Genomic DNA, 26,566 nt, shown 5'->3' with positions numbered 1-26,566 from the left:
TAATCCTGCAAGTGTTTCCAAACCCAGGTGCCATGTCACTACTTGTATATTTACATTAACAAGGAAATAGGATCAGAAATGGAAAACGTTATGCAGGTATAGCTACTCACATTGCCTATAGTAACAGTGGCACTGACAGAAAATGTTTCAGCAAAATGAAAGTCTCGCACTTGGCAACTTCAAGAAGGGCCCCTGGAGATTTGGTGCAAAGTGCAAGTTTAACTGGCAATTACATTGATGAATACTTTAATCATTAATAAAACAGAATAAACTGCTATAAAACAATTATTTTATTTTTCAGGCACCCTGCCACCAAGGCATCTGAGATGCATAAATAACAGATTTGGTGGCAAAGCACCATAAAACACTGATGGGAAGTGTTTTATGAACAATCTGTAAAGCCGAAAGGAGAAGTTGAGCAAGGGCTTGATTTTGCCTTCAGTGACCTGGGCACCTTTTACCCTCTGTTAGCCAGGCTCAGAGCTCACAGCTTGCTCAGGGAGAGCTCTGCGGTCGGGCATGTCATGTTTTCCAGCTAGGCAGACAGGGGTCATAAGGAGCAGGAGACAGCCCCGCCTCCCCCATCCCAGCACTTAAGGCCAGCAAAACGCCCCCGAGGAGAGGCAAGCTGCTCTCTCCTTTCCTTCCCTGCTCCCTCACCCATCCCACAGTCAAGGAAGAATCAAGCCCTGGAATAGTGCAAATAGAGTATGAACAGAACAAAATGCAGAAACAGAGCCGGAAAACAAAGAATGAAAAATTAGCTGGCGCTGTGACAAAAATAATAATAAAAAAAAAATAATCAACAATATTACTAAGCAATGCTGTGGCAGAGGCAGGGCTGTAACCCAAGTACTCCAGGGCATCATTCCCTGTCTTAAACTTTGGGCCATCTTCCTGAGGATTCCCTCATACACACATGGTAAATCCTGAGCAGCATCTGCTGATACTTTAAATGTCTACAAAGTGCAGTGGGCACTGCTGGGATTTCTTCATTCAGCATTTCATTCAACCCCCCTTCTTTCATCCCTCAGACTTGGGCTGTGGGCCTGTCTCTCTTCCCACCACAGCTCAACAACTTTAATTTCTGGTCACCTCTGAAGCCCCCTTACAGCATCACTCAGATCTCCCACTTTGGCAGGTAGGAGGGCAAAGTTCTTCGAGCTGTGGCCTCCTTTGTCACAGAACCCAGAATAAAGCATCCCATGGGGGGAAAAAAATGCCTGACTAGTTAGTAATCAGCAAACTTCATACAGGTGATCTTTAACACCTGAACACATCATTTTGCAAGGTTAGTGTTTTCTCCAGGTGGGAGTAGGCATGCCCTCAGAGGAGCCAGCACAGGGCTCAGCACAGGCACTGTCGCTGCCCTGGATGTAGCTGCTGCAGCCAGCCATCGGCCTGTGAGGAAAAGTCACAGAGAGGATGACACTCATCTGCAGCCAGGGGAGCTCGGAGGCATTTATGTGCAGTGCAGTCAAGCCCTGAGCTCAGTGGTGGGGCTGAGATACCATCTCCTATTCATCCTTGTCTTGTCCTTTCTCTGGCCCTGGGCATACTTGCCCCACCTGTTCCTATCTCTGCCCGTGTACTCTACATCTCTCCCAGAGCCCCCTACGTGACCCAGAGCCCAGCCTCTTTCCTTTTCATCCTAGCCTGTCCTAGAACACTTTCCCCTCATCCTTTCCTTTTTCCAGCTCCTGCCAAATCCAACCTCCAACTCCTTTCCAATTTTAAGCCTTGAGACCAGTCCGCTCTTAGGCACCTAATCACCAAAGCAGCACCATCAGTGGAGGGTAAGGTCCTTTAATATAAAAAAAATTCAATAGGAGTAAAATGTCTGTGAACAGATTATTCTCAAGGTGATCTTCAATCTCATCCTTTCTTTTGGGGGTTTTGAATGCTGATGTTCATCACCATCGTACCACTTCTCTGACAATCTCATAATGCTACAAAAATACTTTAAAGTACTACATGTACAGACAGCTTGTGAATGGTCTGCAGCACAAAACTGAAGTAAAGAACTGCTAGTATTGTGTTAAATCCTTAGGAAATTTGGTTTACACCTTATATAATCCAAGAATACATTTTTAATAAATTTAAGAGAATATCAAATTTTAACTTGGATTTGAGGTATTGCCTAATCTACAGCAGCCATTAAACGCTATTCTAACCCACTTCTTTACAAGCAGCTATCACTCCTTAACATGATGTATCATGATTCACCCAAAACTTCCCTTGATCTAAGCGATAAATCTCACCTTGGAGGAGGACATTGATCCCACAGGAGAGAGGCCCTGTGGATCACAATACAAGGCATCTGATGACAGGGGAATATAATTTTCATTAATTATCCTGCAAGAGTAGTGGTTTGTGAGTGGGCTACAGAACAGCAGCCACCTCATAAAGTTTTTTCTAATGATAAATAACTAGTCAGTCTTACCAAGTATAGAAATAAAGCCGCAAATTTAAATAATCCTGGAGATAAAGGTACAAGTCTCATCTCAAAAAAAAAAAAAAAAAAAAAAAAAAAGCATAATTATCTCCTCACAAGCATGAAAAGCAACAAATGCCTCACTATGAGTGGGCATGGTATAAAAAATGGCATCTTGTTTCTATTCTTATCCCTTCATTCTTTCACACTGCACCCATCTGTACCTCAGCTGTTGGGACAGACTTCACAATCTAGGTTTTTAAGCTGCAAATACCAGTAGGCAAGTAGTACATGCATGGTCACTGCTAACATTAGTTATGTGCCATTTTTATGAAAAGTCTTATACCTGTCCAAAGCCCACAGTATTATGTTTAGTGAGATAAGTGGGATTTCACACACACACACACACACACACACACCAGTATTGCCAGTTCTAAAGATGCTATCATAAATGGCAAGATTTCTGGTATTTTTCTTAAAGCTCCAAACTGACAATAAAGGTAAAAACATTTTTAATGGTATGTTTTCCTTTGGAAGATTAAACTCCTGATCCTCATAGCTGCTGAAATAGTATTAAAATATTACCTAAGCACAGGCAGGTAAAGTTCCCCATTAAACTGGCAGGGGAGATGGAGCTGCACAGTAACCATGACAGCATCGCATGACACAGGACCAAATGCCATTCAGGCTAGTGGCACCGAAACAAAGAGGAGACTCTAAAGTCTCCTTATAGTCCTCCCAGCCCCCTCTCCTGGGTGATCTGTGCCTGAAAGAAGGGCACATACTGTTCATGTATCAGAAGTAAAATAATAATAATAATAATAATAATAATAATAATAATAATAATAATAAATCCCATTGACATTCTTCCTTTAAAGGGCTTTTCATTTTGTAGTCCATCTCATTATTTTTTCAGGACCTGATTTATCATTTTGAAAGTCAATTCTGGTAATTTTCACAGTCTACAGGCTTTGTCCTGTTAAACGTAACAGTCAAACTGCTGTTTTTTTCCTGTATTTTTGAGGAGTCCTGGAATTCCTCTCTAATATTTGTAATGTTGTACAGCTTCATTTCTGTCAGATGGGAATGGGCTGAAGTTGAGCTCAGAGGAGATGTGGAGCCTTCTCTGCTATGGCAAAATGTGAGATGTAGGCTGGACTTTCACATACTGCTGCTTATGAGCATGTTCTCACTCCCTCCAGTGCTTTGCTTTGCTTCATGTACTGCTTAACAACACAGGAGCTGGCACAGAGCGGAGTGGTGGATTTCTCATTACAGGCATCCCACTTTTCATTGTAATGCAATCATTGTCTGTAGATACACAATGCCAGCACATGAGCTGCCAGTAAATGATTTTCCAATTATTGCTCAAGCGAATCTATGAAATTATATTCAAGTATGATTTAATGTAACAGTTAAATTCCGTAACCACCTGTTTTCTTTCCATGAAGAACAGTATTTCATCTCTTCTTTCCCCTCTTGTCATTTTCTATCTTAATTTTCCTGCAGTGTGTGTTTAGTATGAAGTTGCTTTCCTCCTGGCATGATGATATCTCTGTTCTAAGCCATATATTGCAATGCAATTGGCAAAAGACCTTTATCCCTGGGAGCACGTTCCAGGAAAACATCTTTTTTGTACCATTTAGAAAGGGCTCCCACACCTACAGCATTTTACACCTAATCTTTAACTGCTCCAGTGTAAGTTCAATGGGTAAATGGAGTGTTTGGTCACTAGTGATCAAGGACAGGCATTGCCATTACCTGTAAGGAGAGTGGGTACACACGCCTTGCCTGTGCAACTATCCCATTGGCATAGACATCCAGAAGTAACCATCTGCCAATATTTTTTGATCCTGTCAGCAAAGAACAACTTCATGTGTCCAAATGGGTCTCTGGTATCACTTTCCCACCTTTTTTACTTAGAATAAAGAGCTCCTTTTTATTTGAGACACAGGAATATAGGACTATACAAGTGACACCTTGGGCCATCAAATCTGGTCACCTGCTATCCCACAGTCACATCATCTAATCCCTTTCAAAAATGAACAAGGTTCATTTAATATCTAGACCTCTATCCATTTCTGTTGGAGGGTTGTTCTAGGAATTCAAGGCGTATAAGGCTGGAAACTTTATAACTTCCACTTTAAGCTTACTTATGACCAGTTAAGAGCCATTTGTTCTCCGGGCAGCATTGACCTTCAGTCTAAGTAGCTCTTCTGTTGTGTTTGTGTTTACCTTACCTCCAGTGCTCTTGAGTGTCAGCTGGAGACGTGCACAGCATTAGAGGAAGATGTGAGGCACTAAGTGTTCAGATATAACATCCGTATCCCTACTTTGCTTTAAATACCTTATGAAGTGAAAAAGCAACTAATTTTGTGTCATTAAAATGTAAATTATTCTTTCTTTAAGCAGGATGATCAATGAGGTTTTGACAATAGCTGTGCTAGTTGCATAACAAAGTATCCTTGTTAGGCTTTATTATTTATTTAGTAAGTTTTAGTATTTGTCATGCAAAACAAGTATTTCAGCTACAACAGAAAAATAAGAACACTAGAGACCCAGGGCTAGTTCCTCAGTCTGAATTTGTAGATCGGGAAGGAATAAGAAGGGAGTAGGTAATGGGAGGGGGAAGTTAAGTTAAGAGAGTGTTAGGAAACCATCCCAAAGGATGAGAAGGATCTGAGACCATTTAATTAAAGGATCCCAAAAAGAAGGGGGTGGGGGGGTGGGGGGTGGGGGGGGTGTGGAAGGAGAGGCAGGAGTAAGGAAAAGAAAGACAGGAAAAAGAATGGCAAAAAGTGGGCAGCTCGTAGTAATCCAAGGACGTTGGGTTCAGCCGTAGTGAGAACGGCTGCTTGTCCCACCAAAGGCTCCAATAGTTCAGGCTCTGAAACCACTGTTATTGTCACCATGCCCATGGGAAGACAAATCTGTCAAATCCACTGGACTTACATTGCATGCAGCCACACATTAGGAAGTCACCGTGTCCCAGTAAAGTTGTGCAGTTTAATAAAGTTTAGTGATCCTAGCCCTATTTCTACAATGTTTATAAGGCTTCTGCCTACAACGTACAATAGCTGTAAAGTCAAAAAACTCTTTAGATAGGTACTCTATTTCAGTTAGCATTTCTGCATCGATTATTCTTCAATGTTTTAGTTTATTTTAAATGGGGACAACTTTGAGATATATGAAGACATTACGTTCCTTTGGAAAGTCAAGGCAGTGAGCATGGGACAGTATTCAGTTTTGCCAACAGAGGAGCTAAATAATTTTCTATGAAAATGTTCCTGTGCTGATTGAGATTAACTTCCAAGAGAAAATCCCCACCTTGTCAATATCAGTATTATTCTGATAGGAGCTGAGGTAATAAATATGATTCTGTGAGGTTGGAGACAGGGGTTCCTGAATAGTAAACAGCCATGCCAATCATGATAACAGTCTCTCTGCTTCCCCCACTGCTTAATCTGTCACATGAAAAGACAATGCTGCTAGTAAAGACAAAATCCTCTTAAATCCCAACATTAGATTGTAAAATAAAATTGAAGTCATCAAATTAAAGTGCAGGATGCACACAGAGCTATAGAACGTAGTATTTCCTACCACACTGTTAGGCTACACTGCTGTGCCATAGATGATTTACACATAATGATCTAATCAGGTCTAAATGGAGCTTCATTATTGTATAGCTGGTAAGGTCTGTACCCCAAAACTGTTTTAGAAAACCCATGCCTGACTTTACTGTGACATGGCAACATATTCTGTAGTGGCCATGCACAAAATCTGAGATCTGATTTTATTTTAAAACAAAATCGTTCAGGATGGTGGACTTTTTGCCCTATGAATAGTCTATTGCAGAGGGATGAGCAGTGTTGCCTACATATTTCCAAAATCTGCTTTGTATTTCTTTCCCATAGGGCAAATGCTTTGAGTTTGTGTACAAACGAGTTACGAGTATAGAGGAAACTACAAACCACAGAAGTTTCACTTAGCAAAGCTAAATTATAAAAGTGCTATAGATCGCTTCTGATGATTTATGTGAGGGCACATGGTAGTCATAACTTGTAATATAACCCACAATGGGGTGTGGGGTAGTGGGGGTGCAGGGAGTAGCCAGCTCAGTGCTTTGTCACTCAGCACTATGGCCACGCTAGGAAGAGCTGATTTTGGAAATTCCTGAGCAAGGCAGCTGACACGGGAGACAGCATTGCAAACAAATACGCTGTTTTCACAGATCCTTCCCTTCAGTTGCATAAGCATGTGAGGGCTTTTGGATGTGCCAACTCATCCTGTCCGCTACTTGTTGCCAAATGGAAAGGCTAGTAATCAGCCCCAGAACAGCTGCACAAATAGAAAGCAATGTAATAGCTTGATTTTTTTCTGTTTTGTAGTGCCCTAAAAGCACGGTACTGCTCTGTAGTAGACACTCTGTTTTCATCCATAATGACATTTAACAATTAAATCTAGGTCCAAGAGTTGAAACCATGAAGAACTGATTGTCTACATAACTGTAACATTTCTTGCACTGTGAAGATGAACAGAGACAGAAAAACAGATATTTTGAAAGATTTGAGGTATTGCATTGCTCTTCGAACAGGAATAGCAAAAATGGGTGGAGTAAAGTAATTTGTGAATTTTCACAAATCTTCCTCCTAGAATTCCAAGTGGCCCTCTTGTCAAATTAGGCAACACCTTCTAAAGTCTAAATAAATTTAAAATCTAAAATAAAATGCACATTGTAAAAATATGACAAAATCTGCCTTGTAACTTTTTCTGGCTAAATGCACTGACACTACATTTCAGAGAACAGCTCTACGATGTTATCAGACAATTGGGAGTGTGTTCTGGAGCAGCAGGTAAAAAAAAGAAGTTACAGCCCCTTTCTCTTCCTGACCAATACATTCTAGGTTCAGTGCCATGGACCAATATTACAGTTGAGTTACATCACCTTCTGCATCAAGCTCATGTGGCTGAGATGCACTGAAAATAATAAAAGGAGAGGGAGTCAATTAATGCAGAAAAAAACCCAACCCCAAATCTTAAATAAAACCATTCCACTTTCTATCGCTTTGCTTAAATAAGCTTTTTGGCAGATTATAATATTCTGAGCTGGCTGGCAGCCTGAAATGAGTTTGTGGGACTCAGGTAGCATAAATGGGTGTCTCAGAGAGAATGGGAAGCCTCCTGTGAGGTTATTTAATGTCTTCTTGATGTGCCAGGTGTCCGCAACGGGCCACGGGAGAGACGTTCCTTGCCCTTGGATCGCAAAATCCATGCAGCAGTGATACAATGCAAAATCCAGGTGTCATAGAGAATATGAGTTACAGGAACAGGATTTTCAGTATCATCACACAACACTGCCACTCTTTCCAGATGCATAACCCCCTACAAAATCTAATCCATGCAGAAATCATTCAAGGGTTGGGAGCAGATGAGTCACAGGCATCTAGAGGGTGACATCATGTAGGTTCTGGTTTTAAATGCGATTGTTTTTTCAGCATACAAAATATACACAACTTGAGCAAATCTTATTGAACATTGCTATAACAAACCCCTCTTGTTGACTGCTCTCTGAAGAGGGCTTTAAAATAAAAGTGATAGCTATTTGACTGTTTTGCAGCTCAAAGAGTACAACTGAGACTGATCTTGACTGAGTTGTTTGCTGAATATAACTTTGCTGTAACTGCTGACTTCTCAAAATACATGCACCTCTAGGAGCTGCTGTTACATTTCTACTGGCAATAGCATATGTTTGCAGTATTGAGTAGTGCTGTGTTCCTTCCACAAGGTTTCAGTTCTCCTTGCAGTACCCAAAGGTTTAGACCAGTGATCCAGACACAGAGCCTGAGGCTCTATATAGCATATATAACATACTGAGAACAAAACAAATACCAAGGTAGTCATTTGCAAATAGCTAAAAATAGGTTTGGACTCCTGAGCTTCCATGATTCATAGATGGATACATCAACCCTCAACAACTCTGGCTTTATGTTTTATAACTCCCAGAGAATTAAATATAGATCTAGGAGTCTGCAAGCATGAGCATCGTAACTAATTATTATAAGGTAAACTGTGATGGAAATCTACATCACGCTTACCATCACCAGTAAATGCAAGATGGCTTATCCCTCAGTGAGAGAAGGATGAAGAGCCTCACGCTCCCCACAGGGTGAGAGAATTCCCAGAGCCAAGCACTGCAGTGGAGTTAACAAATGGGCCAGACCCTCACTGACCCTTCCACGACTTATCTGAGCACCCATAACCTACACCAAGTGTCTGGTGATAGTAAAATATGGACCATAAGATCTAGTTCCAGGTGACCTTACAAATTCTTTTCAGAAAGGGCAGGATTGGCCTCTGAGGGGATTTACCAGTATAATCCAATTGTGCCTCCTGCATAGCGTATTTCCATGTTGTCAGTGCAGTATGTAGAGAAGAGGAATACCACTGTCGTATTATACACACACCTTGCTTCTTACCCATTAATTACCAGGAGAAGTTCTAAAATCATTTTATGCAGACAGCAGTTTATATTTATGTGAGATTAACCTAACCTTGATTTTATTGAATTTGGAAATGCGACAAAACAGCCTACACCACTACTTCTCAGGTGTGTTTGTAAAGTGCTTTAAACATTTAAGCATGCTAAATGGTAAATATTAAATATTATGATGTCAGGCAAAGTGTTATTGATGCAGCAGTGAAAACAGCAGCATTGCAACATCCTCACTGTACTGAAACCAATTACTAAAATATTCTTGTTTGTTTCTGCATAGCACAACTAAAAGTGACTGTCAACACACAGATAATAGAGACAATTATTTCTAATTACTTCTGACCAAGTTTCCATACTCTGGAAAGATTCTTCGCTGTAAAGTACTAAAAAACTATATGCCGTGTTAAAGGCACCGGGGAAGCCTGTTATTGCTGTGTGATACAAATGAGACACCATGAGTTTTGCTTAGCACTCCATTAGATTACCGCTTACTCTGCTTCAGATTAATTTGCATTTGGGTGTGGGAATTTTAGAAATTTGAAATGACAGCTCAAAATATTACTTCTCCCACATGGACAAATGTCAGGAAAAGTATCCATCTGCGTTCAGAACAGCACCCAACTGCACTGTTGCCTCCAATAAAATGGTGTCTGATGTCATTCAAATAAACAGATGCATTCATTTCTTTCCCAGGGTGAAACAAGAAAGATTTGTAAGTGACAGCATTATTTATCGCTCTGCTAGTGCTGGTTTCATCCTTATAGCCTATTATTTTTCTCAAACTCTTCAGGTATGCCAGTTTGAAACCTTGAGTAATAAACATTTACTTTCCACCCTGCTTAATCCAATCCATCCAAATATTACTGGGGGTTTATCAAGAAATTTTCACAAGAATTCAGTAAATGAAGGAAGTGCCGCATTATTATTTAAGCATCCTAAAAAACACAGCTGTCCTGAAGCTGGATCAATAATAATTATTTAATGAAAATGCAGGTCTCAAACACAACATCCAGTTAGAAACAACTGCCTTCTAAACTAATCTGCCTTATAGATGAGCAAATTCACCGTGCAACCGGTTAAATAAATACTATCATCTTTACCTTCCACAATGCAAGAAAGGCAAAAGCTGAGAAGCATTCCCAGGAACAAATAAACCACCATAATTATATTTTTTAAAACAATTATAAGAGCAATCATACAGTGTTTTGCATCTCTGACTACCTATATTAAACAATTAACAGTGCACAGTAAGCCGAGTGTCAAATATGTCAGATTGTTTCCTGATGTTTATGCCTGTGCAATGGAATTCTGATTCTCTGAATATGTCTGATTTCATCAAGTCATATCAAATCATGTTTAGTCAGTGTTTATTAATTAAGTCTGAATCCAGTCACATGACACATATTTCAATGCACTTAGTATTAAAACAAACAAACAAACAAACAAACAAACAAACAAACAAACAAACAAACAAACAAACAAACAAACAAACAAACCTTTCCATAATCCCAGTTATTTTTAAGTGGGAATAGATACATTCGATTACCCAGTGAGTCACATCTCAATTTTACCACATTTCAAACATGTTTTCACTTAAGGTGAAATTCACTTAAGGTCATTTAAAATACTATTCCCCTTTACTTTTAAATTACAACCCATCAAAAACTGGTGAAGAGTTTATTTCCTCTCTTTGTAAGAGGCTTGAGATAACAGGAACGGGAATTATTGAGGCATACTATTAAAGTCTTAGACAGCCTCAAGTTTCCAACAAGACTAAGAAGAACTGCTGTGCCACTTACAGGCTATTTTGCAAAAAGTTAAAGGTTAGCAAAGGAACACAGGCAAATTTTCCTCCTACCCTGCTACAATTAAGTCTCATTTCAATTGTACACATGCAACAACAAAAAAGTAAATATGTACATTATGTTCTGTAAGCATAGTTCCATCCAGAAAAACAGGGAATGAGGGGAAAGAAGGGGATGAAGAAAAAAAATAAATAAACAAACTGGTTTACCTGATACTGTACAACACTTTTCCAGTTTTAGAAATTCTCAGCAACTTGTTGTCTGTTGTGACATCATGGAAGTTTGCTCCTTTCTCATTGGCAAAGAATAAATCTGGTTTCCAAATAGAGTCCAACATAGAGGGATCCAAATCCAGGGAATCATCGGGATATTCGCTGTAAGCCAGACGTGAGTCGTTCCACTGCTGTCTCAAAAAAATGTTCACTCTGTAGTCCTACAGAAATGCCATGTGAAAGGGTTACTAAGCCACTTACCAAAACTGGAAGCCTACTTTCGCTTTCTTTATGCTCTTAGACTTACTACAGTACTAGCATTACAGTAAACATTTATATTACCCTTTGAACAGAAGAGTTATCATTTGAAAATAAAATTCTAGATGTTGTGTTGAACCAAACACACACAACTTATACATTTTCCAAATCAAAATTACTTCAGTAATGAAAAAAATATTAACTGCAACTTCCAATATTAAATATAACCCTCTTTCAAATGCTATGGATTAACTCAGACGTACTTAGAAAGTCAAAAAGCACTGCAGCTAGATATATACAATTTCAACAAAGATTCTATAAAACTACTAATTTAAATAAATTGCTTCCAATATGTAAATCAATTATTTCTAATGTACTCATGAATAGCTGCTAATTCCAGTGAAGCCAGATTTGTACAGAAGACATTAAATCAGCGCTTATTTACTGTTTGTATCCTTTCTCTATCTACCGTATGCTTTTCGCTGTCTGTCCATTTATTCACTCCTCCCTCTCTGCATCCCATTAAAATTGTTCTAATTGCATTCTTCTGCTCAGTGGTCTGCTAGTCACAACTGGGAAAGGCAGCAATTTCTTAGAGGTTCATTTAGAAGCAACATTAACACTGTGTCAAGAACTGGCTATTAAAACAGAGTGTGAAAAGAGTTTTTGGAGTCTAAACTCTCTGGATAGAATGGAAAGATGTTAATATTTATTCTCCTTATTCTGACTTTCCAAAGTCAGCAAATAAGAGCTTCACCTCACTCAGCTTTCCCTGCTGTTACAACATATTTACCTGCAATTACTATATTTGACTACACTCTCAGAAATACATCTATTCTTCTTCTAAAAGGAAAATATTTAATTATATTTATAATGATTATGCTATCTGAAGGAATACGTTATGAAATAATTCTGCCAACTGTACAGACCCCTGACATTTAGGATTTGCTTTATGGTAGCTGCAGTATGTTAGAGCCCCAGAACTGGGCTTTTGACTTGGAGAATGTATGAGCTGACTTGGGTTTAGTTAGGCCACTGAACTGCATAGTCTAAAGAATTTATCATCTTTGAAACGTAAAAAAATATTCTCATTCTGATTAGAGCTGTAGAAAGCAGTTTGCCCAATATGCAGAGTCTGTGAACAAGCCCCTCCAAGTTTCATCGTTTTCCACCCTTTGTTCAGTAGGTTGGTGATGAGGTGTGTTGCTGCCCTGACAGAACATTGCTGACACCCAAAGTGATGCAGTTTTTGAACCCAATAGGATGATGCTTTACAGTCCCACTAGGAACATGGCTTTTCTTGCTTTCTCTATAATTTTCATTTTGCTGTTGGGTAGATGTGAGTCAAAACAGGAACATTAATCAAAGCAAGGCAGACCTGAGAGAGATCTCAGGAATAGCACACTTATTAAAGATACTTACAAAAGCCTGTATCTGTTTTTCACAAGCCACTGTACTCATGATGATGATGATGTGTCATACAGTTAAAGATCAAATAGCTACCTGCAGTTCTGAGCTTATAAAATGTCATCACATCTTGTAAGTATACACTAACCCTAAGCGTATTCTCCCCTGTTTCTTGATCTTTGAAACTGAGTGTCTTACAATTTTATATGGGGCAGTTACAGTTATAAATCCAGGAAAGCACTTGGTTTTCATTCTGCAGAAAAGAAAGCAGGACCTGTCATCAACTGCTGATAGAATAAAGTTGCTACAACTAATGGTGCAACTGCCTTTAATTATTCTTTGAAATAAGATATGTAATGAGGTCTATGGAAAACAGAGGGATTTTCCCCCTATGACATAGAAATCATAAATATGTCAAATTATTAAATTTTCTAGAAATATCTAAAAATAAATGTGCTTTCATGAACTTCAGTACTTGGTGATTTAGATAATAAAAACCATTCTGAAAAATCCTTATTCATAGAAGAGTTTGCATATGTTGATATATATTATACCAAAAGCATAAGTAATGCCAATAGAATTATACTACCTTTTTCAGTATATACCTTCATAAATATATCAGAGCCATCACACCAATACACTTAGAAATGCTTTCTCTCTGCAAGCTTTGTTGTTAGAAGCAAAACAGCACTTCGACTTTTGTTTATGTCTCATAGGATTTGCATATGCACCTTAATAAGAAATTAAAATGGAAATATAACATGCACGTTATGGAACCATCTTTACTTTTTTCTCCTCTACTTGTGGTATAAGCAGTTGAGAGGGCTGTGTGTTTACACAGTCAGACCTAATCATGTGCAGAATTTTGAATTTACTTTTCTTGTGCTAATATTGTAACTATCTTCTGAAGAAAAATTCTCCTGAGAACAGTGTCACAACATGGAGCTCAGGCAGACTACAGTGTGTATTTTGCAAGTTCCTGAGGATAGAAGTGGGTGGACTGTAGTAATACACTCCTACGCGACCATGAGTACACCTGCTCCACAAATTCTTTCTGACAGCACCACTGCTCTGAACGAGAAGTGTGGACCTGAAATTCAATCTCAGCTGTAACACTGATGCCAGAGATAGCTGAAGGCAACTCACATAAAGTTTTCCTCTGATCCCAAGCCATAAGATCAGAGTAATACTAACATACTAAAGGAATAGCCATCTGATTAGTTTTAGTAGATCTATCTGAAGATTTAGGTACCCAATGCATAGATATACTTTGTGTTACAGGAGTCTGGACAGAAATGGTCTTTCAGCAAATCCATGGCCACCAAAACCATTGCCTAGAGCTTCAGCAAAGCTCTGTGCCCCTTTGGTCTCTGGCATTGCTGTGGCAGAGGGGTGCAGGGCATCCCCGCTCCCTCTTCAGTGCCATTTACTGTCTCGGAACTGATGCTTATCTTAGATCTTAGCCTGCCTCCCATCTTCTTCTGCAACAACATGGATTGCCCAGATTTTGAGTCACATGTCTGAGGCAAACAGCAGACGTAGCTAGCCTTCCATGCATAGGAAGGGCTTCCCAAAGAGACTACTCTCTAAATCCTAAATATGAATGCTAACTGAAAGGTAGTGGTTTAATGACCTATTTCAAGGCCATACGACAGAAAAACACTTCGTTATCTATGTACCTAAGCGTGTGAGTTGTCCCCAGTGACTTCAGCGGGAATCTTTTATGCAGTTAAAACTATACATGTGAATTAATCAGGATCTAATAAGCTCATTTGTAATTACATTTTTTCTAGTGGGAAGATAATAAGATACAGCCAGCCACAGCCAAGCTTTTAAAATAAAGGAATGGCAAATTTCTCTGCTAACATAAGTACTCAAAACACAACTGGAGTTTGATGCATTTATCCCAACAGAGAACCTGCTGCATAGTGTCAGTCATTGATTATAGGGCATAACGACAATAATAATGTCCTCACAGTTAGTCATTTCTGTAATTAACAATTAGCTCGTCAATGTACAAACTGCTCTTAGCTTCTCCTACAGCTGATAGCTAAAAAATCCTGGTCATTAACAACACTGAACATCTGAATTCTTTGGGACTCTGCCCAGCCTGATGTAGATTACTCATCTGTGATACTCAACTGCAGTCATGCTGTACAGTGAATTTTCTGCTGAATACTGCATGTGTGAATGCTTCCAAAAATAGACACAGACTTACTGGCATAACTGCTTTATTCAGTGATGTTACCCAGGAAAGTCTTTTTCTCTTTGCAAGTTAGGGCTTAAATGGAAGACAAGTAAATCAATGAAAAAAAAAATCCAAGAATTCCATTTTGACTTTGGCATTTTTTCTACTATTTTTATTTTGGTATAATATATATCATTCTAATATGGAATAAAACCATTTATTTTGGAGGGGAAAGAAGCACAATGGTGATACTGTCCCATATGTGCATGATAGCGCAGAAAGACTAATACATATGCATTTTGTTTCCCTAGATCTCTGGCAACAAATTCTTGAAGCTTCTACGGAATTCATCTGTTTGGAGAGAACCAGCACAAAATCATGTTTTAATTCTGAATGAAAGGTTTTAGCTTTTAGAAGAATATGCTGTACATAAGAGTTGTGCTGGCCTTTCACACAGGGATGAATTTCATCCTGGTGTCTGTCCTTATGTCCTAATCAGAACACAGGAGCTGCTCCAGCTGGTGTTACTGAGAAACTGGCTTACTGAATTTAGTAAGTCTGGGACTGTAATGCTGTTTGCCATGTTCATTTCTCCTACTGGAAGCTTCTCTAAACCAGTTTTCATCTCCCAAGTTTCCAATGAGCTCCTGTTGATCGTTCAAGTTATATCCCGGTAATGTCCCTTCAGTATATATAAACGGTTTCTCCAAGCATTCCTGTCCTCTGAGACAGGAGTGTCTCTATAGAATTTACAATCCAGGGTTTTAAATGAATCACTTAGTTTTATGTCAAAAGAATCAAGAGCATTTTATAGGGAAAAATTAATCCTAAGTGCCAAACAAAACTCATTATTTATCGCAAGGGATGCCAACATTTTTACCCACATGATTACATCTATTTCAGAAAGGCAAAGTAGATGGAACAGTAATTGATGTCAGCCTCTCAGAGCAGTTTTAAAACATCCTAAAACTAGTCACACTAGTCATTAAAGAAGCATTAAAAAAATCAGCATCAAACCATTGAACAGCATCTAAGAGAACTCTTTCCACATTTTCAGCAGATATTATGAACAAAGCAAAATAAGACAGCCAATAGTCTTTGTTTTCACCTACTTGAATGCTTGGCTGTTTTCAGCAGAATGTGTTAATGAACGTTGGAAAGGTGCACATTAACATATTTGATAGAAGGTAAAATGCAATGAGGGGATTTAATCAAAGCAATGAAGGAGTCTAATTAATGCAATCAGCATTAGGTCGTGCAAATATTTTCATTGAATGCCATCTTGTAAAGCTAGTGACGTGCAGGATTTTTGCTACTTAATGCTATGCTGATGCTTCTATATGCTAGGATGAACAGACATGGCTGGGTAAAAAATGCTACACTCACAGCTATCTTCTCAGAATCCTTTAAACATAAGAAAACAAATTATGTTTTTCAAAAATGTTAAAATTAAGTCTGTTGATAATTACTTTACATCAAGATATGTTTTTTCCTGTCATTTTAAACTTGATTTTAGTTTTTTTATAAGGTGTTTTTAAAATATTACAGATACACACTCTAAAGCATTAACTTACCTCACTTGCCTTGTTTATTTATAGCTCTCTGTTTTAGCTTGTCATTTACAGGAGAGTCTTTCCCACATTATTTAAGAAAGCAACCTTCCCTAGCAATAACTTGTCCTTTATGTCTAAAGAACATTAAATAACAGGATAGTTTTTAAGTAAAAATATTTAGGAGCAAAAGCTTTTTTAAGTTTCTGCAGTCCTTAGGTACCACTTTCTAAAATGATGGCATGAATTATAATTGAATTTATATTAAGCTTTTGAATAGTAAATAAAATAATTAAGTTGGGCTAAATATCTGCTCTTCCTTCATAATGCAAGGATTGCAAGGCAGTATCTATTCCAATTTTTTTAAAAATAGGTTTTTGGTATACCTTAAGCCCTTTTGTGGGTACCAAGTTCATTTTAGTTACCAATATCTCAGTCCTACAGGGTGCTAAACAGCTGTACTGCCTCTGGCTTCAGCAAATATAGAAAGACCTGGATGCTGTGTAGGAATCCCCAGAAAACAGTGTTGTGAATCTACAATGCGATTGCTTCAAAAGCATCCATAGCTGTCCATAGTGTCCTGAGGCAATGACAATCACTCTCGCAAAGTTTCAATGAAGGTGAGAGCGTCCATTTTTAGTTTATTTTTTGTCAGTGGTGACTTGAAGAGTTCCAAGTCAAGATGCAATTTTTCACTAGACCCTTTCTATAATGGATTTAACCTACTACTTTCATATGCGTACCTGATAATTACTCTGGGTTTATCACATCAAGCCATCAAAAAATCTCTCCCTGGACTAACCCCAGTAGTCAGGCATATGTATGCTTGAATAAATAACTTATCTCTTTTGTTCATTGTTTGGAAAAGAAGGCTAAAACATTAATCTTTAAATGGACTCAGAATTTTTTTTTTTCATTTTTCTTAGCAAATACTGAAAAAAAAATTCATTTCTAGACTTAAAAAAGTTAGACTAAAATTTTAATTTCCATTTTTTTTTAGCTTGACTTCATTAATCCTAAATCTTGGCACTTTTTTAAAAGAAAAACCTCACCTGGAAATGAAGAATTGAACTATTTATTTTCATATATATACCAAAATTTAAACTCTAACGTTTTCATTTTGACCTGGGGTTTTTTGACTGATAACATTCTTTGAATACAGTCAAAATACACATTTCAGTCAGCTGCAACCCCCCCATTTCTTAGTACCAATTTAACCCTCAAAATACCCAGCTCTCTTTATAGCTATATGTCTTAGTCATTTTACTCAAGTTGTGCATTCACTTCAGTTACTGATGTGGCTGCAATTCACGGAGATTCAGCTAAGTTAAACAAGACCGTTCTGGTAGCTCTGTCAGGGCAGTCTGCAGCAGCAGATAATTCAGCATGTGGTGTAAAACCCACTCAAAATATGGAGTACTTGGCAAGGAGCCCCACAGCCGAGCTCCAGCCATTTCTCTGCCTCTTTGTCACTAATAAAACCTGAGAAAGCTGGGTTGCACACACCTGTATTTGCTGTCATCACAGTCACTACAGACTATGGTATGGTCATAACACAGGTTTGTTTAGACTTAAAAGTTGAGTTTAATGATTTATATATCTCTCTATAGGTTGTTTTATATTTATTTTAATTTATCTAGTAGGTTTTTAAAAGCTTAATAAGTTAGTAAATGTCCCCACATCCTGAGCATCTCTATCCTACATCACATCCCACTCCTTCACAAGATGGCTTCAATGACCAGTCCCACTCACCATTGTAGTTTCTGCTATTGAACCAAAGCTGTTGATAAATATGTTGCAGGTAACATTTACAGGAGGACCTGCAAGTTGAACAATAAATAGAAAAATTGACAGGTTGTGTTCATGACATATATTAAGTATTGTTGTTCTCTAGCCAGTGGCATCATAGCACTTACCATTGTGGTTTCTGTGACTGATCCAAAACTGTTGATAAAAATATTGCAAGTAACGTTTACTGGAGGACCTGTGGAATGCAATAAAAATGTTGCAATATACGTTGAAACAAAAGTACAGATCCCTCAGCCTCCGTACAATCTGGTACAGATGTGGCTGAAAACAAGTAGAAAGTGAGTTTTCCCAAACAGATCATGTAAATATTGATCAAAAGAAAAAACATTACCAACACTGATTTAATTAATATAGTTTCATTAGAAGCTGTTACATAAATACACAGAACTACATCCTTGCATTTAAGGATTTATGAGAAGAGTTGAGGGAGGGCATGAGTATAACAGCTTTTTTTTTATCCACAGTACCAGCACAGAATGTTTTAGCATTGCAACCACTCCTCTCTGTCTTCCTTCTCAGACTTAAAATTAAAAATTACCTCTCCACACCTGTTCCACTCTGTATGCAAAGAGTTGCCACTGAAATTCCCAGCAAGAGCCAATTTTCACATTGACTCCAGTACACTGAAACTGGACTTAGACAAGAAGCTCTTTGTGCACCTGATCTGTAGATGTCTGCCTTGCCATAAACAAATAGTTTAGCAATATTTGTTCTGGCTTGACACAGCTTTCATTAAACAGCTATTTGTAATCTCTTCCCTCCCACCTCCTTTCCTGCTATTCGGCGGTCACTCACATGTAGCAGAATGAATGGAGACTTAATATTTAATTAGTTGTCTATTAGCCTCCTAGATTTTTAGGCATGATGAAATAAACAGAGGTTCTCAACTGAATCAAAAAGGATTAATGCTAAATGCCTGAGTTTATACGCAAATACACAAAAGCTGATACAAACATTGAGTATCAAGTACTTATTTTCTCTTTTCCCATTATTTTTAATCACATAATTTTCCTTAGATTAAAAAAAATGTCAGTGCACAGAATATAAATACCTACATTTGTTTTCATATTTAGATCTCAAATTGCTTTACAAAAAATGGAAACATTATTAATTTCCTTTATGAAAAATGGAAAGATAAGTAATGTGTGCATGAACCCCAGTACACTACCAAGGGCTAGACCACACACCTTGGAGGAAGCAAATATGCTGATTTGGGGGAAGAAAAAAACACAACAGTAAGATGTTTTGAAGCTGCTAAATTCCAATGAAGTATGTTGTTCAACTCAGGTTTTGCAACAATTGTTTCTAAAAAAACACTTCCTTTTTACATTATAAATGTGTTTCCACTTTCAACATCAAGCTAAAACAAGTCAAATAGTCTGCTATTCTCCCTCCAAAGCCTCATTTTTCTTTTCCTTTTTACTTGATAATATTTCTACTAGCTGAGCAGCTTGATCAACATATTTGTCTCCATCTAAACAAACAGAATCACTAAATCATTGTTTTTGGGAGGAACATCTGGAGATCATCCAGTCCTCCGAGTCCATCTAGTCCCAGAGAAGGATCAGCTAGAGCAAGTTGCTCATGCCCCAGTAGGTTTTCAATATCTCCAGGGATGGAGACTCCACAACTTCTCTGGGCAACCTGTACCAGTGCTTAGTCACCCTCACTTTAAAAGGTTTTTCTTGTGTTTAAGTGTAAAGTCCTAAGTTTCAGTTTGTGCACACTGCCTCTTGTCCTATAACTGGGCACCACTGAGAAGAATCTGGCTCTATCTTCTTTACTTACCACCCATCAGTAATTTATGCACATAATTAAGATCTCCCTGCATCTTCCCTTCTCCAGGCTGAGCAAACTCAACAATCTCAGCCTCTTCTTGTATGGCAGATCCCCTGTTCCTTTAATCACCTTCGTGACACTTTGCTAGGCCCATACCAGTATGTCTATGTCTCTTGTGTACAGGGAGCCCAGAGCTAGACCCAGCACTCTAGATGTTTCTCACCAATGCTAAGCAAAGTGAGGGATCCCCTCCCTCAACCTGCTGGCAATGCTCTGGCTAATGCAGCCCAGGAGGCTATTGGCCATCTTTGCTGCAAGAGCACATTGCTAGATCATGTTCAACTTGGTGTCCACCAGGAGCCCCATGGCTTTTTCTGCAAAGTTGCATTCCAGCTGGTCATCTACCAGATTGCTCCTCTCCAGGTACAGCACTGCATTTCCCCTTGCTGAACATCGTGAGGCTTCTGTTGGTCCATTTCTGCAGCTTATCCAAATCCCTTTGAATGGCAGCAGGGCATCAACTATTCCTTCCACTCTTTTTTCTCCTGCAAACTTGTTGAGGGTGCGCTCTGTCCCATCCCATTCTCCAGGTAATTAATGAAGATGTTTAACAGTATTGTTAACACCTCCAGTAGACCAGTAGTGACTGGTCTCCAGCTGGACTTCATGCAGCTGATCACAACCCCTTAAGCATGGCAATTCAGCCAGTGTTCCATGTATCTTACTCTCCATTTAGCTGTCCACTCCAATAGTTTGTCTCTGAGGATGTTGTGAGAGACAGTGCCAAAAGTCTTGTCAAAATTGGGTAAACAACATCCACTGCTCCTCTTTCATCCATGAAGCCAGTCAAGTCATCATAGAAGGCTGTTAGCATGGTCAGGAATGATTTCCCCTTCATAAATCCATGCTGACTACCCCCAGCCATCTTCCTGTCCTTTGTATCTGGAAATGACTTCAAGTAATACATGCTTCAGGCTTCAAGGTAAATCTGGTCAACTTGCAATTGCTGGATTTCCCTCCCTCTCCTTCTTGAAGATAGGAGTGACTTTTTTTTTTTTTTCCTGTAATGAGAAACCTCTTCCAGCTGCTGTGACCTTTCAAAGATAATTAAGAGCAGATTCATAATGCTGTTAGCCAGTTCCCTCAGCACTTATGGGTGCTTCATGTGTGGTCCCATCGACTTGTCTGCATCCAGTTTGCCTAAATGCTCTGTAACCTGATCCTTCTCCACTAAGTTTCTTTCCCATGGGGTCTCAGGGGCATGGGATTCCTGAAGACCAGTCTTATCAGTAAAGACTGAGGTTATAGAGACACTGAGTACCTTGGCATTTTCCCATGCTCTTTGTCAACCTTTCTTTAATCTCATGGTGTTGTCTTGCAAGAGCCATCATATGAGCATGACAGCTTTCAATTCCTGAGTGCCAGCAGAACCTAGTAAACATGCTTACCTATGTTAGCAAAACGTGCTTACCTTTGTTAGGAGTACGCTACCACACCACAGACTGTAGTTCAGATATACAGTAAGTAGGTACGTGCTAGAGCACTATATCTTACAACAAAGCAAATATCTCCTTCCATTTCTCTACTCAATTGCACGATGTCTTTTACTTGCCTTCTGCTGGTAGATGTGAAATATTATAAGAACTCGGTAAACTCAGTCAAAGAAAAAAAAGGAGATAATTTTTGTGACCACCTGAGGAACCTGAATATACTTAAGTCTGTGGGACCTGATGAGATGCATCCCAGAGTCCTGAGGGTATTGTCTGATTTAGTTGCCAAGCCACTCTGCATGATGTTTGAAAAGCCATGGCAGTCAGGTGAAGTTCCTGGTGACTGGGAAAAGGGAAACGTTATACACATTTTTAAAAAGAGTAGAAAGGAGGACCCTGGGAACTACTGACCTGCCGGCCTTGCCTCTGTGCCTGGGAAGATGATGGAACAGATCCTCCTAGAAGTTATGCTAAGGCACATGGAGGACATGGAGGTGATTTAGAGACAGCTAGCATGGCTTCACCAAGGGCAAGTCCTGCTTGACTAGCCTAGTGGCCTTCTGTGATAGAATGACTACATCAGTGAACAAGGGAAGAGCTACAGATGTCATCTATCTGGACTTCTGTATGGCCTTTGGCACAGTCCTCCACAACATCCTTCTGTCTAAATTGGAGACAGATGGATTTGATGTGTGGACTGTCTGGTGCATGAGGAATTGGTGGGATGTTCACTTCCACAGAGTAACGGTCAATGGCTCAATATCCAGATGGAGGCTGGTGACAAGTGGTGTCCCTCAGAGATTCATTCTGTGATGGGTACTGTTTAGTATCTTCCATCAGTGACATAGACAGTGGGATTGATTGCACCTTCAGCAAGTTTTCAGACAACACCAAGCTGAGTGGTGTGGTTGACACGCCTGAGGGGTGGGATACCATCCAGAGGGACCTGGACAAGCTCAAGAAGTGGGCCCGTGTGAACTTCATGGGGTTCAACAAGGTCAAGTACAAGGTCTTGCACATGGGTCAGGACAACCTCCAATATCAATACAGGCTGGGGGATGAAGGAATTGAGAGAAGCCCGAGGAAGAAGGACTTGGGGGTATTGGTGGATAAAATGCTGGACATGAGCCAGCAATGTGCATTTGCAGCCCAGAAGGCCAACTGTACCCTTGGCTGGTTGAGGGAGGTGGTTCTGCCCCTCTACTCCACTCTGATGCAACCCCACCTGGAGTGCTGTGTCCAGCTCTGGGGTCTTCAGCACAGGAAAGAGTTGGAGTGGGTCTAGAGGAGGACCAAAAAATTGATCAAGGGGTAATGGTTTTAAAATTAAGTGGGTAGATTTATACTAGATATAAGGAAGAAATTTTTTACAAAGGGTGGTGAAACACTGGAACGGGTTGCCCAGAGAGAGGTGGTAGATGACCCATCCCTGGAACATTCAGTCAGCTTGGACAGGGCTTTGAGCAACCTATCTAGTTCAAAATATCCTTACTCACTGCAGGGGGTTTGAACTACATGACCTTTAAAGGTTCCTTCTAACCCAAACTATTCTATGTTTACGATTCTGTGCTTCTATAAACCTAAGTACTGCCAGCAAAACTGATCACTTTCTCTTAATCCTCAGAGTTTTCTGGAAAGAGCTTTATTGCTTAAATAACACCAGTTCAGGGTTTTTTTGATCATTTATATTTGTTTATAAACATCAGAAGTGTAACACAAGATTTACAACCAAATAAGAAGAGGATACTTATCAGAGGATCTTCAAAATGAACATTTAATGATATAACTTAAAGATTCTAAGCTAAAAGTCCAACTTTCTCTTAAAGTCAGTCTGGTAGTGCTGGGGTTTCTAAATGTGTAGCAAACATGAGCCAAATGAAGTAGATAAGAAAACGATAACTAACAGGACTGAAATTTGCAATGTTCTTATACTTTTTGTATTGATCTTTTTTTTTTTTTCTATTGTTGATATTTTTCCAGTGGGGAAGGGGTGTATAGGTGTTGTACATCTCAGGGAAGACCTGTACTTTAAAGAGGGCACACAACATCACTTTTTCCAATGAAACATTTCAAACACTCCATCCTATAAGAATTCTCTAATCTAATAGTTCATTTAAAAAGAAAGCAGTAAACTTCTATGAAGTATAGCCAAGGTTTGAGAACATAACCTAAAACTCTTCAAAGACAATGGAAACATTTAATTTTACTTTACTGCCTAAATTTTAAAAAGAGTTGACATTACCTCCAAAAGATTAAGCGAAGTATACTTTATAATTAAATCTTTTTTTCCCGTTGGTTTTCCTTTTGTCACCTCCAATGCAACAAGGTAACAATCCAGGTGCCTTTCAGGCACATTCAAGATAATCAAAGTGATTTTCATATCATAAGGAAAATGTCTGTTTCTTGAAAGCATTGTCAAAAAAAACCCCAGGTAGTTAATGTTCAAATCCACCAGAAAATAGATGTCTGGTATTCTGACAAACCGCTAAAAAATTGCTTCTGTTCCCTGCAGCTCCCATCCCCCTGCTTCCCCAGAGGGTCTGCTGGGCTGTCAGTTGACAGGACTCTCCAACACTCTGCCTTCATGAAAAACCCTCGCATTATAATTTGTCCCACACCTCCTATGACTTCAGGGCACTTAGCACTTACAGAAAGTCCTCAGCGCTCATCTGCTCACCTTACCTACAAGAAACCTGAATATACTGAATATTCCCTTGAATTTGCTGTGGCATGTTGCCTCATAGCTCCTGTACCAAAGGTGGCTGTGACCTTGCTGCTGTCTGGCTAGACAGTGAGTCCTTTCCTCAACAGCTGCCAGAGGGAGTGAATCCATCTCAATGCATGGAGGAGTCCCCATGCTGAGTGATGAGTGCTGAAGGATGTACACTAAGCCCCATCCAGCTGCTAACTGCAGCTTTGGCTAAGTATTCTCTAGTATTGATAACGCACAGCCCCCGAGCTTCCTTTATTTGGTAGGTTCTTGAGAAGATTTACTTGTACTCTTGCCCTGGAGATCATCCTAACTGCAACCGACCACATCTGTATCCTCACGTCCATCCCAACTCTGCCTTTTTGGTGTACAGTTTCCAGGCTGCACCTGGCAGCCTTTTTCTCTTCATATCAATTTCAGCCATAAAGCTAAAGTGTCTTTAGTGGGAATATTATAATCATACAAGAGATTTAAAATGATTCCTGTGCACTTCTCAATTTTCTTTGATATGTGTATTTATTAAGGGATTTTGTAAGGCAAACTAAAATACAGTACACATGCACACATGGAGAACTGCAGGCAAAGCAGAGAGATGTGAAAGCAAAAAAAGAGAGGTAATGAGGCATAACCACCTCATGGAATGACAATGAAAATATTGGCAAGATATTAACAGATCTCTGAAGAATCCTGTGTTTTTCTCTACATGTAGTATTTTTTGGTCTACCTTCTGACTTTGGCCCATGTGCCAATGGAAAGAATTTTTTCCCACCATCTCAGATGGTTTATTTTGTTCTGTATACAGAGGAGAAAGGTGAGCTGAACCCTTCACCCCTTACCACAGAGAGCAGGATAATCATCAGGACTGTTTGAAAATACTAAAATCAATCCTGTGTGAGTGTGGGGATAGAGCAGGGATCCAGGAACAGGACCAAGGGGCAAAGTGAAGAGGCAGTGATCCCACCAGGGACTGAGCATCCCTTCATCTGTGGAGCACGGACTTCATGTCCACACAGAAATGAGGGAGGCAATCAAAATGTGGGTAGAGTAGGACGAAGACCCAACCGCTGATCTGAGCATTGGTAACACAGATCCCTGGACAGCAGGGAAGGGTAGCAGAGTTTGTTGGAGATGGGTGTTTAATTGCCAGTTCTGGAGGCAGCTGGGCTTTTAGCAACCATTTCTCCTCAATGAAACTGAACAGACTCAAACATCCACCACAGTCCTTATGAGACCTGAAACAGAGCTAACGCCTATGGAGGGCTCTGCTTCTGCAGCTGCAGTACTATAGGTGCCTGAATTACCTCATCATGGCCCTGCAGTCACATCCTTGCAAGTCAGACAGTAAGGCTGAACTAATGCTGGGACACCTCAGCTGACCATGGTCATTAAACAGGAGCAAGTTATTTATCATCCTAGCTTCCTCCCTGCTCAGAGTGTGGCAGGCAGTGTAAGGGCTAGGGAGATGCTGTTAAAGGCAGCTCAGCCCATCCTGTGGCCAGGGACCATAGATATTTGGCCAGGGAGAGAAAGGCAGCTTTGATGCACTAGAAAAGTTCCTCTGACCCACCGGGATCCTGCAGTTACTCCAGAAGCAGTGTAGCTTGCACACTTGTTTTCAAGGATCTGTATAATGCATAGTCCAGCCCCTGATGAGAAAATTCACATGATTTAACAAGTTTGCTTAAGGTTCCAGTAAGAAAGCAGAAGGTAGACCAGAAGTAGTCTTTATTGCAAGTACTTAGGTAAGCCTTTTCTCTTTCTCTACCATTCTGCCTTTGGCCAAAACCAATGTTTTCCTCCATTTAAACATCATCATTTCATTAGACTGTTCACAGCAAGGTAAATTTATCAGTCACAGGAGGCAAAATCAGTGACACCAGGACAACATAGTTACCCTAAGGCTTACAAATCAAGGTGGCATTTCTTCTTGGGGAGTGAAACCTTTCATTTACAAGGTTGTCTTTCTATGGGATTTCTGTGGAGTGCAACACCCTGACTCCCTAAATATAATCATGCCCAGTAAAGACAGAATTCCTTCTTCTTTAGAAGCATTCACCATAATCTAATGTACCACAGAAATTATTATGCTTATGTCACTTTTGTTATTCATTGGTGACAATCCTACCTACTAAACAAACAAAAAAATCAAATGCCAAAAAACCCACATGGGCAGAGATCTCAGGAAACTCTGAAATATAATAGTACAGGTACTTTGCCCTGATGCAATTTGCTGGAAAAATCAAATAAAGACAAAATTTTTGTTCTGCTTCATCAAGCTAAAACTAACATCCTCTGAAAGTTCATCTGTCATAGATAATAACTTAGCTTGCTAAGAATGCCATATCTCCTTGTGGGACTGTGGCAACAGTTTTGGGTGCTTACAGTTTCATCTGAGACTAAGAATCATATTCTGTGACTTCAATACACATTT

General features: G+C 39.5%; 1 protein-coding gene across 7 annotated transcripts in view; it reads right to left on the bottom strand.

The window, feature by feature from the left end:
- Window positions 1–26,566, bottom strand: part of GLRA2 (glycine receptor alpha 2) — a 131,567-nt gene that overhangs the window by 89,328 nt on the left and 15,673 nt on the right. For 3 of the 7 annotated variants that reach the window (XM_027778985.2, XM_005231934.3, XM_027778988.2), the window contains exons 3-4: window positions 18,264–18,331; window positions 10,942–11,165 (exon numbers count right to left, since the gene is read on the bottom strand). In XM_027778985.2, coding sequence (XP_027634786.1) covers window positions 10,942–11,165; window positions 18,264–18,331 — 292 coding nt within the window. Of the gene's footprint in view, window positions 1–10,941; window positions 11,166–18,099; window positions 18,168–18,263; window positions 18,332–26,566 lie in introns of all 7 variants that reach the window. The other 4 variants (XM_027778984.2, XM_005231935.3, XM_027778987.2 and 1 more) reach the window with 2 other exon arrangements.

This window comes from Falco peregrinus, chromosome 4 (assembly GCF_023634155.1).
Source record: "Falco peregrinus isolate bFalPer1 chromosome 4, bFalPer1.pri, whole genome shotgun sequence".
NCBI lineage: Eukaryota > Metazoa > Chordata > Aves > Falconiformes > Falconidae > Falco > Falco peregrinus.
The sequence above is the reverse complement of the archived record's forward strand: the minus strand, read 5'-3'. Positions and strand labels throughout refer to the sequence as shown.